This window comes from Ictidomys tridecemlineatus, chromosome 7 (assembly GCF_052094955.1).
Source record: "Ictidomys tridecemlineatus isolate mIctTri1 chromosome 7, mIctTri1.hap1, whole genome shotgun sequence".
Classification (NCBI taxonomy): domain Eukaryota; kingdom Metazoa; phylum Chordata; class Mammalia; order Rodentia; family Sciuridae; genus Ictidomys; species Ictidomys tridecemlineatus.
In genome coordinates, this window is record NC_135483.1 from 109,521,892 (window position 1) to 109,534,995 (window position 13,104).

General features: G+C 36.6%; 1 protein-coding gene across 7 annotated transcripts in view; it reads left to right on the forward strand.

The window, feature by feature from the left end:
• The window catches only part of Thsd7b (thrombospondin type 1 domain containing 7B), an 809,752-nt gene that overhangs the window by 103,674 nt on the left and 692,974 nt on the right, over window positions 1–13,104 (forward strand). For 6 of the 7 annotated variants that reach the window (XM_078017320.1, XM_005315833.4, XM_078017322.1 and 3 more), the window contains one exon: window positions 6,148–6,321. In XM_078017320.1, coding sequence (XP_077873446.1) covers window positions 6,183–6,321 — 139 coding nt within the window. In that variant the 5' untranslated portion in view covers window positions 6,148–6,182. Of the gene's footprint in view, window positions 1–6,147; window positions 6,322–13,104 lie in introns of those variants that run through there. The other variant, XM_078017325.1, reaches the window with a different exon arrangement.

The window sequence follows — 13,104 nt, forward strand, 5'->3', positions numbered from 1 at the left end:
ATGCTCACATTTGATGTCATGACCTTTCACTACTGTTCTGGAGTCTGCAGACTGAGGGTCATGGCAGAAGTTGGTGGTTAAAAGGCCTGAGAGAGTTACTAAACGTCTTGTCATTGCAAGGCCAGAGGTTACTTTCTCATTAAATAGAGATGATAATACCTGTTTTCTCCTTCACAGGGTCAGTGTGAATCTTTAATGGGACTCTTGGTAGAAGGGTGTTCTTAGCTCTTCAGAAATAAAGCACAAGTCACAAGATTAGGATGTTGAAAAATCATCACCTGTTTCTTTGCTGCAGGGCAGGATTGCATTGCAAGTGTTCCTTAAGTATAGCTGGAGTAAGGGTTTTCCTTAATGTTGAGAGACCAATGACAGTGGTAACAGTGAAAACTCCTTAGTGAGAACACATCCTCTGGCATGCTCTCACCTGCAACACTTTCTATATTTTATTTCATCTTTACTCCCCTAATGGTTGTGGGATGACTGTTGCCCTCATTTTATAGTTGAGGACCCTCAGCTTGGAGGTCATCTGGTGACCTGCTGGGGTTCAGAAGTACTGTGGTAAATGCAAGTGCTGTGGTGTCTGGGCTATTTTATGACCCAGCTTTAACACCTTCTGGCTGAGGTGACTTTCAGCATACTTATTTCACATGCTTAATAATAATAATTCTCTTTTGCAACAAAATGGGAATAATTGCTCACAGTTTTATTATGAGGATTTAGTGAAATGTTATATGACTTGCCTCATACTGCTCACAGAACCCACAGGGTGGAAAAGGATCTACTTTTTCAGAGACATGAGAAATTGCTTGTGTCAATGTTGACTTACAACATTAGTTTTTCTTGTTTCCAAGAAAGATTGCTGAGGTTCTTTGCAAACAACTAACCACCTTTGTGAGCTCAGTTTGTCACTTAATTCTGTATGCCTCAGTTTCCTCATCTCTAAAATGAGAGGTAATGTGGATAAGTACTTCATAGGACCATGGAGTACTGAGGACTGAGGTCAATATTTGTGTATAGTAGAATATGGTAAGCACATGATAGAAGATGAAATGGAATGTGTAATGTTGTTATCAAAAATTAGGCCTGTTGATCGCCCATCATTATTGAGTCCTCTTCTCTGCACAGTTGCCATGAGATGGCACTATGGGGATATGCATAATCACAGTTTGCTTTTCTCCCATTCATTGCTATTCCTTCAGGCTGAAAGCAAATTGGAACAGTTTTTATTTTATTTTTTAAGGTTTGTACCTTCTAAATATTCAAGGGCTTCAATGATAAGAATATATTTAAAGGAAAATGAAATGCATATGAAGTATAAAGCACATTTTTTCATAGTTTGAATGGGTTTTAAATTATTAGAAAACTAAGGCTAAAGGGAGAAAACTGTGTTTTTATTTCTCTTAGTATTCATCAGTTTAGAGCTAACCTTGCAAATACATTTTAGATGCTAAGATATATAGTAAATAAGTTGATTTGGAAATTCGACGACCTTCATGATATAAATTATTCATGCCATCATGGATAGCACATCTCCTGCATACCATATTTTATCATAGCTATAGCATATTTTTTTTCATTTGTGTTATACAAACAGTGGAGTGGAATCCGTGTCTTGTCCTCTCATTTTGTTACAATGAACTTTTGTGTGGCTCCTCAAGTTAAAGACATCAGAATGAATCCCAGTGTCTTCTAAGGAATAATTTAGTGAGATTCAGGCATTTGGGGAAAAGAAAGGCAACATGGTTTAGTAAGATAAACCTGTGTTCAAATTCCATCTTGCATTTTCCATCAGCTCAGCAGAGTCTCCTTTTATTTATGTGTGAAATGTTAGCAGCAGGGTCAATGGAGAAAGCTCCATCAATGCTGGTCTCCTATTCTCTGCCCTCAAGCTTCTTGGGAAAAGGGATGTAATGAGGAACAGCAGTGTAGGCAGTGTAAAACCTAAAACATGTGGGTGTTTTTAGGAGGAATCTTGCTGTTACTTCCTGAATCAAAATCTTTTTCTGATTACCTAGGATCTGTTGTAGATTTTTCTTTTGTTCCAGATCTGTCTTAGGTTTCCTACTGGTGCCCTGCTTTGTTAGTGACAGCTAGGAGATATGGTGATTGCAGGAGTCCAGAAGGTTCTGCAAGCCACTCTGCCCTAGCATCTTCCACGCTGAGAGTTGGGTCCTGGCATAGGTAATCACAGAAGGAGCTGTGAAGGCATTAGTTTCCTTTGCAGTGTTCATACAGAGCTTTTGGCTGGCAAGAGAGCTTAAGGGGAGACCAAGGCTCATAGTAACCTGTGTTAAGATAATATTAATAGTTTTTTCCAAGAAAAATACAAAGATTGATGAAAAATTAAAAATATTTATGTGTGAATCTTTGGCTACTCATTCTGGATCATTCATTCTTTGGCTCCTCGTTCTGAAATCTCTCTGGAACTCATAATCCTTTAAAAATCTCTTTTTTAGCTTCCTACCTACAGCAATTCATAGTAGAGCAAATATGCTTTTGGTCCACCTTTTCCGTAGTTTACATTTTAATGACCTTAGTAGATTTTAGATGTGCTGAATACATGCCTCCCACTAATGAGAATGGACAAAGTTTTCTATCCCAAGGTGATTTTTTTTTTGTACCAGGGATTGAATTCAGGGGCACTCAACCACTGAGTCACATCCCCAACCTTTTTTGTATTTTATTTAGAAACAAAGTCTCACTGAGTTGATTAGGGCCTCACTAAATTGCTGAGGCTGGTTTTGAACTTGTGATCCTCTTGCCTCAGCCTTCTCTGCCATGGGATTACAGGAGTGTGCCACCGTGTCTGGCCCAGGGTGATTCTGTGTCATGAAAAGTGTGGCTTCAATAGAGAGCTGGTCCTACAACATAGTTACTTTATTAACTTTGGAAATAGCTTGGAATCAACAACCTTAAAATACAATCCTTTTTATCAAACACACTCTAATGTGGCACTGACTCAAATTCATTTTTATGTATAAGGCCAGCTTTCCCATGGGTATGTTTGTCACCAGGAAGAAACTTTGTAACTTCACCAGGAAGTTATTTTATTTTATAGTGCCAAGATAGATGTAGATTTTTTTCCCTACTGCTTCTGTGGCATAATTGGCCATGACATTTTCTGAAAAATATTCACTCTAAAGTCTTTGTTTCAATTCCGTATTATTCAGTTGTAATCAGGTCTCTCACTGTGTGTGTGTGTGTGTGTGTGTGTGTGTGTGTGTGTATACATGCATTTGCATGTCTGGTAAAAACCCTGTGTTGGAGTTTCTAATGAAATAATAGCCTGATTTCAGTCCATCTTTCAGTGAAAGTGGAGTGACCATCCATTGATACACAAAAGTAAAGTTGAAAATATCATGATACAATGCCCTTTGTTTCTTAATAGCATGTGAATTTGTCATTATCAATGTGTTATATCAATATTTGAGGGTATGTCTGGATATTCAAAGATGTGTCATAAAGGGGCCACAATTCACTGATAGATGCTAACTTGCAAGGGAGCATGTAGAGGGGAATTGAGATTCCAGGGCTTCTAGGGTAGAAGGGGGAACTCCTTCCTCCATAAACCCATTGCTGAACCCATGGCCTTGTGCACCCGACATAGCAGGTACTTACTTGTGAACACACAAGCCTGTGGTTGTTCCCTGCCCCCTACCACTCCCAGAGGTCCTTCTTTAGCTCTGTGGCAGCTCCAATCTGAAATGTAGCAATCTTTTCACCTGCAGAATGGGAGGGAGGGCATGCAGTGTGCTTCCCCATGGTGATGTATGTGTCTGTGAATCGTCACATTGGCAAGGGAGCTAGAGTGGGCCTGTATGTGCATGCTGGCTGCTGTCCATGGGGTTCTGGAAAATAGCTCATGGCCAGAACAATTAAGGTTCTGTAATAATATACTAACTTTAACATATTTTTCTGCCTCACAAAGAAGTGCCATAGGGGCCAGCAAAGGACTTAGAACAAACTATATTTTAGTATCTGTGTTGCTTGGCCCTTAGCAAAAGTGCAGCTATGATCAGATTGTTGATTGTTTGCCCCAAGTAAATTTGTCTAGTTCAGTTCTCCCGGGCAGAGGATTTAGAATTGTGTCTACTGATGTCCCCTGGGTTCCATGAAATCCTCCAAGAGGCCACTCTTGAAGACAAATATCAGCAAAGTGGGTCTCGTTTTATTTCAGCCAGAGCCCTCTGCTTTTACCATTCTCAGTATTGGTTTGTAATATGGAACGTTGAAGAAAAGCTTCTGGTTGCCTTTCAAAGTATTCTCTTCATCCCTGAAATGATACAGGCCATTGGAGAGCTGTGTACTTGAACTTCATTGCTTGACTCCTTGTAGAATAACTTTTACTGACTTGTACTTTGTTACCGTACCCTGGGAGTGTTCCAGGAGTGCCAAGAGACTCCACCATATGCAACTTGCGGTTGTCTGTTTCATTTGATGAAGTAATGTGCTCAGCATCATCTGTATTTATGAGGACTCTTGGGGTAAATTCCTTCAGTGCTTGAGAGAAGGACAATGGCTTTTCTTGGAGAGAAAAGAAAAAAAGGAGTTACACACATGAGGACTATATGGCTATAGTAGCTATTTCTTTTCTTTGGTCACTAGGAAGCTCATGTTTAGATTTGTTACCTACTTTGGCAATTCTGCAGATAGATATTTAGGGTTATTAACTTCTACCCTTGGTATCCTTTTGTACTGTTCAAGATTTTTATCCTCTATGCCTATGTCTCTTTACATATTTTTTCATAATTCATGCATTAGGGATTGTTATCTCAGCTGTCTTTAACACCAGGCAGCATTTCTCTTTCTTTCTTTTTTTTTTTATCTTATTATTTTGCATTGCTGGGGATTGAATCCAGGGCTTCACACTTGCTAGGAAAGCACTCTACCACTGTCCTACATTTCAACCTTTTATTATATTTTAGAAGGTTATACCTGGAGGTTATAGTTCCATGGGACATCATGGCCTAGAATGCACATGGCCTTGGATTCAGTACTATCCACCCAAAACAAAAACAAGAACAAGCAAACAAACAAACAAAATTCTATTGGATATCTAGCATCACATTGGACTTCAACTACTCTAAAGTAAATGCCTTCTATCTTCCCTTTAAAATTCATCTCTTCTTTCTCCTCTTTGGGTTCCATCGGTTCAGTCATCTAGGTTTACAGTCATGCTGTCCTATTTAATCTCCTTACTCTTATATAACACACCCAATTGTCAACCAGATAGATCCTTTTAATCCAACCTGAGCCCTACCTCTCAAATCTCTCCAGGTCTTTTTCATCCATCAGTAATTACCTGAACTATTTTCCCAGTTTCCTAAGTGCCCCTGATTTCTGTAACATCATCCACTAATAATCCTTATGCACACTGATCTCAGTTATTTTAGTCATTCTCTTCCCAGAATTCTTCTGGGTACTATCCACAGCATGAGGCTCAAATCCATCCTAAAGTGTTCAAGGCTCTTTACAATTTGGTTCCCAGTCTGTTTTGTCTCTCATCTCTGTGCATTTCTTCCTGCTCCTTGTGTCGTTCCCTGCAACCACCCACCTCACCACTAGTTCCCTAACATGACATGCATTTCCATGCCTTGTGGTTCATTCTGCCTGATGTGTCCTTTCTGACTCCTTCTAGCCCTTATGATTCCCTAGGTTCTTTTCAGCTATTATCTTGTGTGAGGTTCCCCCCTCTTTTTCTCAGTACAGAAGAGTAATTGCTTTGTCTTCAGTCTTCCCATCTACTTTTTTCATGCTACTTTTAGAGGATTCTTTACCCTTTTCTGAACTTTGTTGTGTTTACTTACCTTTCTTCCCCATTTGTGAACTATTTGGAATTTGGCTGAGTGGAAGGGAACATACATACCATTTTTCTGCCAATCTTGCTTTCTCTTAAGAATAAAATTCAACTAACTGAGGGGCTACCAAGTTCATAGAATCAATGATGGCTTCTGTGGGTCTGTGGGTAAGGATTGAAAGTGTGACTGATTAACTGCTGACCTTCAAATATTGGTATTGTATGTGTTATCATCTTCAGGTTAATGGAAGATTTCTAATACTATCATGATAAAGGTTCCAGAAGTCAAAGTGAGTTTTCATCATTTGTGAACAGAATAAACTTAATCTGATTTTCTTTTATTCTTTTAGGAATAGGCAAGTCAAGAAGCTGAGAAGTCTGAAGAATGTTTCCAAAGGATAATCTGGCTGTTACTTGCTGGGTATGGTGGAGCATGAGGAAGCTGTTTCTATTGCTGTCTCTCTTGCTGCCCCATGCAGCTCATTTGGAAGGCAAAAGAGATAATCAGTTCATCTGGAAACCAGGTAGGAATGTCCTGGCTGCTCTTTTGTCCCATTGTTATTAATGAGAAATCATTCTTTCCATCCTTGATCTTATTATGGAATAGTGGGAAATATACAGGCAGGAAAAATAAACCCTTTATTTTATAGCTTACATTGGATTTTTATTCTTGCATAATTGTCACCTCTATCCATGATGCTTGTTATGCTTCAAAATTTTCATGTTGTTGTCAATTAAAGTTATTATTTCCATAGTTACATCGACTTCTCCTTTGTGAAATATTTCACCACTGTTCAGCACAGTTGCAGCAAAAATGACATCTGAATTTAGCAGGTATCCTGTATGACTCTTTCTTTCAGGGTTCAAACTAGTTAGCTATTTAGTATTAAATACTTTCCAGCATACATTCTGTATATCTAGGTTTGGGGGCATGAAATATTATTCTAACAGCTTTGCTTACTAGTTGTGACTATAAAGTCATCTTAATGATGTTGGTGATCCTTAGCTATATTATGTATAATCTTTTCATATATATAAATAAGCTGAGCTTGCTGTTTGGAAGCTTATATATAACTTACATTCTTCCTTAAATATTTCCTTAATTTAGCTGTGAAAAAATTTTGTTAATTTAATTTCAAAGTTAATAATTTATTAAGTTAAATTATGAGCCCCATATATCTTGGCTCTTTGTGTCACTGATACTTTTTTGTTCTTCTGGATTTTAATTTTCTTAAAGTTTCACAATCAGATCGTTTAAAATATTTATTACTGTTTCAAGAGTCCTTTCTTGCAAATACAGATAACTTATACTCCTAATATAGTGGAAGGAAAATGTGATGTTGTAGAAGATCTATGGTTCTCAGAGTTTTCATTTTGGTCTCATCATCTGTAAATTAAATAGACTGTGAACGTATTGTCACCATGGAAATATGTATAAAAGTGATATTTGTAATATTTAAATGACTTTGCAAAAATGAAAGTGAATTATGCTTTAAAGGATATTAAGTAAAAAACTCCAGCACCATTAGAGATATAGTCTAGAGGAAATTTAATTGCATCAAAGCCCCTATAAATTAATTTAATTGTGGCTCCAAAACCACAGTAGTGATTTGTGTTTTTCCCCCTTTACAGTAGTTATAGGAGGCTTTGAAAATAGTCTTAAAAGTCAATGTTGCTTTTCTGCAAATGGAGCTATTTTGTTTTAATAACAAAAGACAAATATTTTATCACATTAAAATAAGCACATTTATCTGATTCTACTCCTGTCTAAATTTCTCCAAAAATGCAATTAAAATGAAAAATAGCAAATTTGAGATGAATGAGATATGTTAAGAGAATGGGCTTGATTTGAAGTAAATTTAAAAAATATCTGCTTTTTCATAAGTAGGTCATTGGAACAAGAAGGAGCAGAATCAACTCTACACTGAATGAATACATTGATAACTGTCAAACTTGAGGTTTAGCAATGAGAATCCTTCCTATCAGATACATTGCATGTTCAAATGAATATCCAGGTCATTATTCTCATTTTCCCTGGTGTTCTTTGCTTCCTTCCTTTCTTGCTGTTACATTACAAAGGTAGTAAGTAAGATACATTTCTCTTCATTTCTGAATTCAATTCTAAACTAAATTATTTGTACCTGATAATATATTTTAAAATAGTAAAATTGAAGCAGTATAAAATTAAAGCAAAAATCCAGACTATGTATTGCATTCACCAATCTCTTTAGTGCTCTAAAATTTTCCTTGCAGGTATAAGTATACATTGTACATATTTATGTATATAAATTACAACGCACAAGTATTACTATTATTGTTGTTTAGGATTTCTCCAGGAAAGAAATGGCCTGGGAAAAACACTATTCATGAAAGTGGGCGAGGCCGAGGAGAGTTTGAAGACAGCCACCGGGATTGTGCAGTGCCCCTAATTACATCAGTTTTGGGGGGGGGGGTCTTTACAACTTATAGGCCAGCAGGGGCAAGGAAAAAGAATGGTTTCTAGAATCTTGAGAAAAAAGTATTCATCTGTAGATGCAGTGCCTTCCAGATGCCTTGGCCTTTAGAGAGCTAGAACCAACCAAAGGTGGAAGAAACTAGGAAAGGAACTGGAGAGTGAATGGACCTTGCCTTACTCTCTCCTTCGATTTCATCCATTGTCTGAAATCTACCAGAAGCCACAAGAGAGGAGAGCCTATTGAATCCATGCAGGTGGGCCTCCTGGGCAGGGAGGATGGTGGAGAATGATGGATATCAAATTACCTAATTAATACACATACACAACTAGAATCATGCTCTCAGCTTTCTTTTTTTGCAGCTTCATTTATCTCATATAATTTATCATATAATTGACATATAATGGTCTTGATGAATATTACATCATAGAGCCCATAGGTCAGCCTCATCTTTTAATGATTGTCTAGTATTTTTGCATGTTTTAATTCAATAAGTTATTTCACTAGTTTCCTTTTCATTTATTTTTTCTTTCCCCGTTGCTTTGCATTTCTGTGGTTTCTAGTTTCTTTGCTGTTATAAAAACTAATGACATGGATGAATCAGGATTTTAAAGGTAAGAAGTAGATTTATTTACTAGGAATATATATTCAAATGAATATCCAGGTCACCATATATCCTGGAGCAGTTCTGGATCACCCCCTTTCAAAGTCAACTTTGAAACCTTAAAATCTGTTATCTATTCATTGATGAGTTTACTATATTTCATTTTGATTTTTAAAGCTGTTTTTAGTTGAAACTAATAATATTTTTTATAACATGTTATCACATCACAGGACTAATGTAATCTGGAATTTGAATAGACTTCCATGGAGACTCAGATAAATATATTTTAGAAACCTGGAAACCATTCTCTTGGTTTAGATTATAGTGTCATCCACTTCAAATCTTTGTTGGTATCTATTGTTTTTTCTTTGAGTCAGAACTTTAGATGTTAGTCAACTTTACCCAAATTAGTGGCATTTCTAGGTGAGTCATGGTTTCAGAAAAACAATGGATTGATAAATAATAATATAGGTTGCTAAAGAACTCTGTGCTTAAAGGAGAGTCTGGTGTATCATAGGCTGTGGGGTCATTGATCTGGCAAGGCTGTTGAATGCCTGTGATCACTGTGATGAGATCTTTTGATCAATATAGTTAGTGTCAGGCAATCTGCCATTCATGTGAAGAAAGAAGGGTCACATTAGGAAGAGTATCAGTTAAGGAATGAGGATGCCTTTTGTTGTAAGTTTAGGTATATAATTATTCATGTGTACCTGCTTTGTAGGAGACAGTAAATGGTAGTTTGTAAAAATTTCTAAGTTATTAATTCTAAGAGGTGTACTCATCACTCATTCCTCTAATACCTACTGAGTGCTGACTGTGTACAAGGATGTGAGATAAATGGATAATTGAGAGTAAGTAAGACAAATCCTTGGTTTTCAGGGACTGGGAACTAAACACGATCCATAGTTAGAGAACAGGTTAGATGATGAGAAGTGCTAAGGAGGAGAGACAGGGCAAAGAAGACAGATATATGGTGGTAGATGAGAGACTGATGGTTTTAGTTGGTTGTCCATGGAATACCTCAAGAAGGAAGTGAATTTGAGTGAAGACCCTCAGGAAGTGAGGGAGCCAGCCACGGGGATATTGACAGATGGATGGTGCAATAGGGCAATGACTCAAGACAGGAGTGCCTGGGACACGTTTAAAGACCAAGAGAGGAGCCCAGCATGCTGCAGCAGAGAGAACATGAGCATAGTGATAGGAGATAAGGACAGAGGTAATGGGGCCAGATCAGTTGTGTCCTCGGAGGACAAGGCTTTCACTTTGGATGATACACAAAGACGCTAGAGGGATTTCAGTGAGCAGTGACATGATCTGACTTTCTTTTTAGTAAAATTTGAAGAGTCCTTGTGGTAGGTAGTTGAAAAGGGTAGAGCAGGAAGACCAGTTAGGCAGCTAGAGAAATAAGGAGTGATGATAATGATCTGACCCAAGGTCATGGCATGAGGATGGTGAGAAAGGATTGAGTTCTGGATATAGGTAGGGTCATGTTTTTCTGCCAGAGTTGATTTTGGCAATTTATGGTTGGCACAACTAGGTGTGCTACTAAATATCCTACAATGCACAGAATGGCCCTCCTAATGTAAGGAATTATCAGGCCTCCAAATATCAATGTTGTCCAGGTTGAAAACCCTGATTCAGGGCACAGCCCTCAGGATTTGTGATGGGGTGGGAGGGAAGAGACATTAGGTGATTTGGACTTTTCCTTGAGAAGCTGGAAGAGTGGAGTTGACATATTTAAGATGGGCTATCTGTGAAGGAGCTGCTGTGGAGAGAATGCAGTATTAGGAGATAGGTATTGGGCAGTGTGTTAGAAATTCATGTGGAAATGTTGACCAGAAAGTGAGATGTGTAGGGTCTGATTCAGTAGGAGACTTTTGCTAGAGAAATTAATTTGGGAACTGCAAGCAAAGTGATAGAATTTAAATGTGAAGCCTTAGAAATGAAGAAATGAGCTTGAAATATGTGATCCTAAATATGTAGAGGATCACATTCTAATTACTTCCATTTGGAAGCCAAATGACATTAAAAAAATTATTTTGGTAAATGCATATAAACTTTGCCATTTTAGCAGTTTTAAAGGTGTAAAATTCAGTGATATTTAGTACATTTGCAGTATGGTGGAACCATTACAGCTATCTAGTTCCAGAACATTTTCATTATCTAAAATTACATTTGCAACTGATCTTATAAAAACTAGGAAACAAATTTTGTTTTGGAAAACAAGTTCTAAAAGAAAAAAGATATTCTGTATTCGTTTCTTTGTGACAGACTTTTTAAATAGCCTAAGTCATTCTAAGAGATCACTCTGGCATAATGGAAGGTGCTAAAGTTTTGTGCAGGAGCTGAATCCTCAAATCCTGAGTGTTTAATGGGGAGGAAGTTATTGAAGCTCTACGGGCCTTATTTATCTGAAAATGGGTAAACAACATTTCACAGGATTGTTTTGAGAAGCAAGATACTATTTTGAAATGCTTATTGTGTAAGTGGTTGCTCAGATGTTATCTATTTCTATTATTATGTTATAATTTCATGTTTGAAATATTTGATTTTATTATACAATTTTTATATGCATTTCATAGACACACAAAAGGAAAGTTTTTTATAGTTGTATATACCTTATTAATAAATAATTATAAGTAATTTTATAGACATTTACTTTCTTGCCATATGCCAAAACCTTGGAAAGTTTTAATTTTCATAGTTTCTACCCAGTGAATAAAAAGGGTGAGAAGAATGACCTATGTTCTAAGAACTAAGTAGAAAAACTAGAATTATTCTTTTTTGGGGAAAAAAAAAAGGAGATAATCGAAATCACATTGCATAAGGAAAAAAGAATCTTACATATGTTCATATTTATTATAGTTTAAATAATATTTTCAATGTTGAAAGTACTTTAAGGAAAAATTGCATTATATATTATACATATATCAAAGTTCAGAAGTATTTAGAGAAAATAAAATGTTCTTGGAAGAAAGCTATTTTTTGATAGTGCAATAAGCCCATGAAATATTTCTCTGGATCATTTTAATTACTTCCATGGGTTTTAGTTAATGGAGAAGGCACATGTTTATTATACTTTCAGTGGTGGTGTTTCTGTGATAACAAAAATTGTAGACATATGGGGCTTGGGATTTACTGCTAAAATTTTTAATCATTTGTCATTAGAGACCACAAGCACTAATTTTATAATATTGCCAATAAGTCAGAAAAAATGTATATTACCCAAATAACATAAAATATATTTCTCTGCTATTTTTTTCCTAAACAGCACTAAAATGTAGGTGTCATGAGGACAGGGGATTTTGTTGGATTCATTCACTGATATGTTTAAGTACTTAGAACACCAATAACTGCTATATAAAAATATTCCCAGCTCATTAATAAGTGGCACTGTTTTTTGGTGTGTGTTTATATGCATGCATGTCTGTGTGTATGTTGCATGTCTGAGATGTGAGGAGACAAAAATATATGATCTATGTTATTCTGGAGCTTGAAGATATTGAGGATCTATGAAATGACTGAAACCAAAGTCACACTTACAGATTAGTGAATGTGGAAATAAAGATCTATATTTCCACATTGCTTGATTTTACCAGCGGTGGTGATCATATGTGGAAAAATGTTTTCAACACATTTTCTTAAAAAATTGAATAGATAGACAGCGTTAAAAATAAAAATATTACTACCACACTTAAAATGAGATGCTATAGGTCTCTCACCTACCAGTTCCATTCCACAGAGGGACACAGTTTCTGTTATTTTGATGTTTATTCTGATATTTAACTCCATATTTCTAAGTAGCATTTTCATCATTGACACTTCTTGATTTATAAATATTAGATATTTCCTATCAATCTGCTGTTATGCTAAATGAGGATTTGTTCTCTCATCCATCTACCTCTCCCCTCCTACCTGCAGTCTTTCAAACTAGTTGTATCAAGGTCTGTAAGTCAATGGGTGCTCATTTCCTATGTAGACATTGTTCTATGCTGAGCCAACAAGTGTAGCCTCTCTCATTTAGCTCTTTGTTTTATACAGAAATGAAAAGTGGCCTCATTTTGTTTTCTGTGTGGTCTTTGAGCCTATTGCTGTTTTCCCCCAAATACTCCATTAGAGATGTCACATGCCCAAACATTCCAGTGCAGCTCTTAAGAATAATTACATTATTTTCTTTGGGAGATCTTTGTGCAGCCATCTGTTCCCTGAATTCAGTCTGGACTACAGTGTCTGGGTGTTTTCTGTGGAAC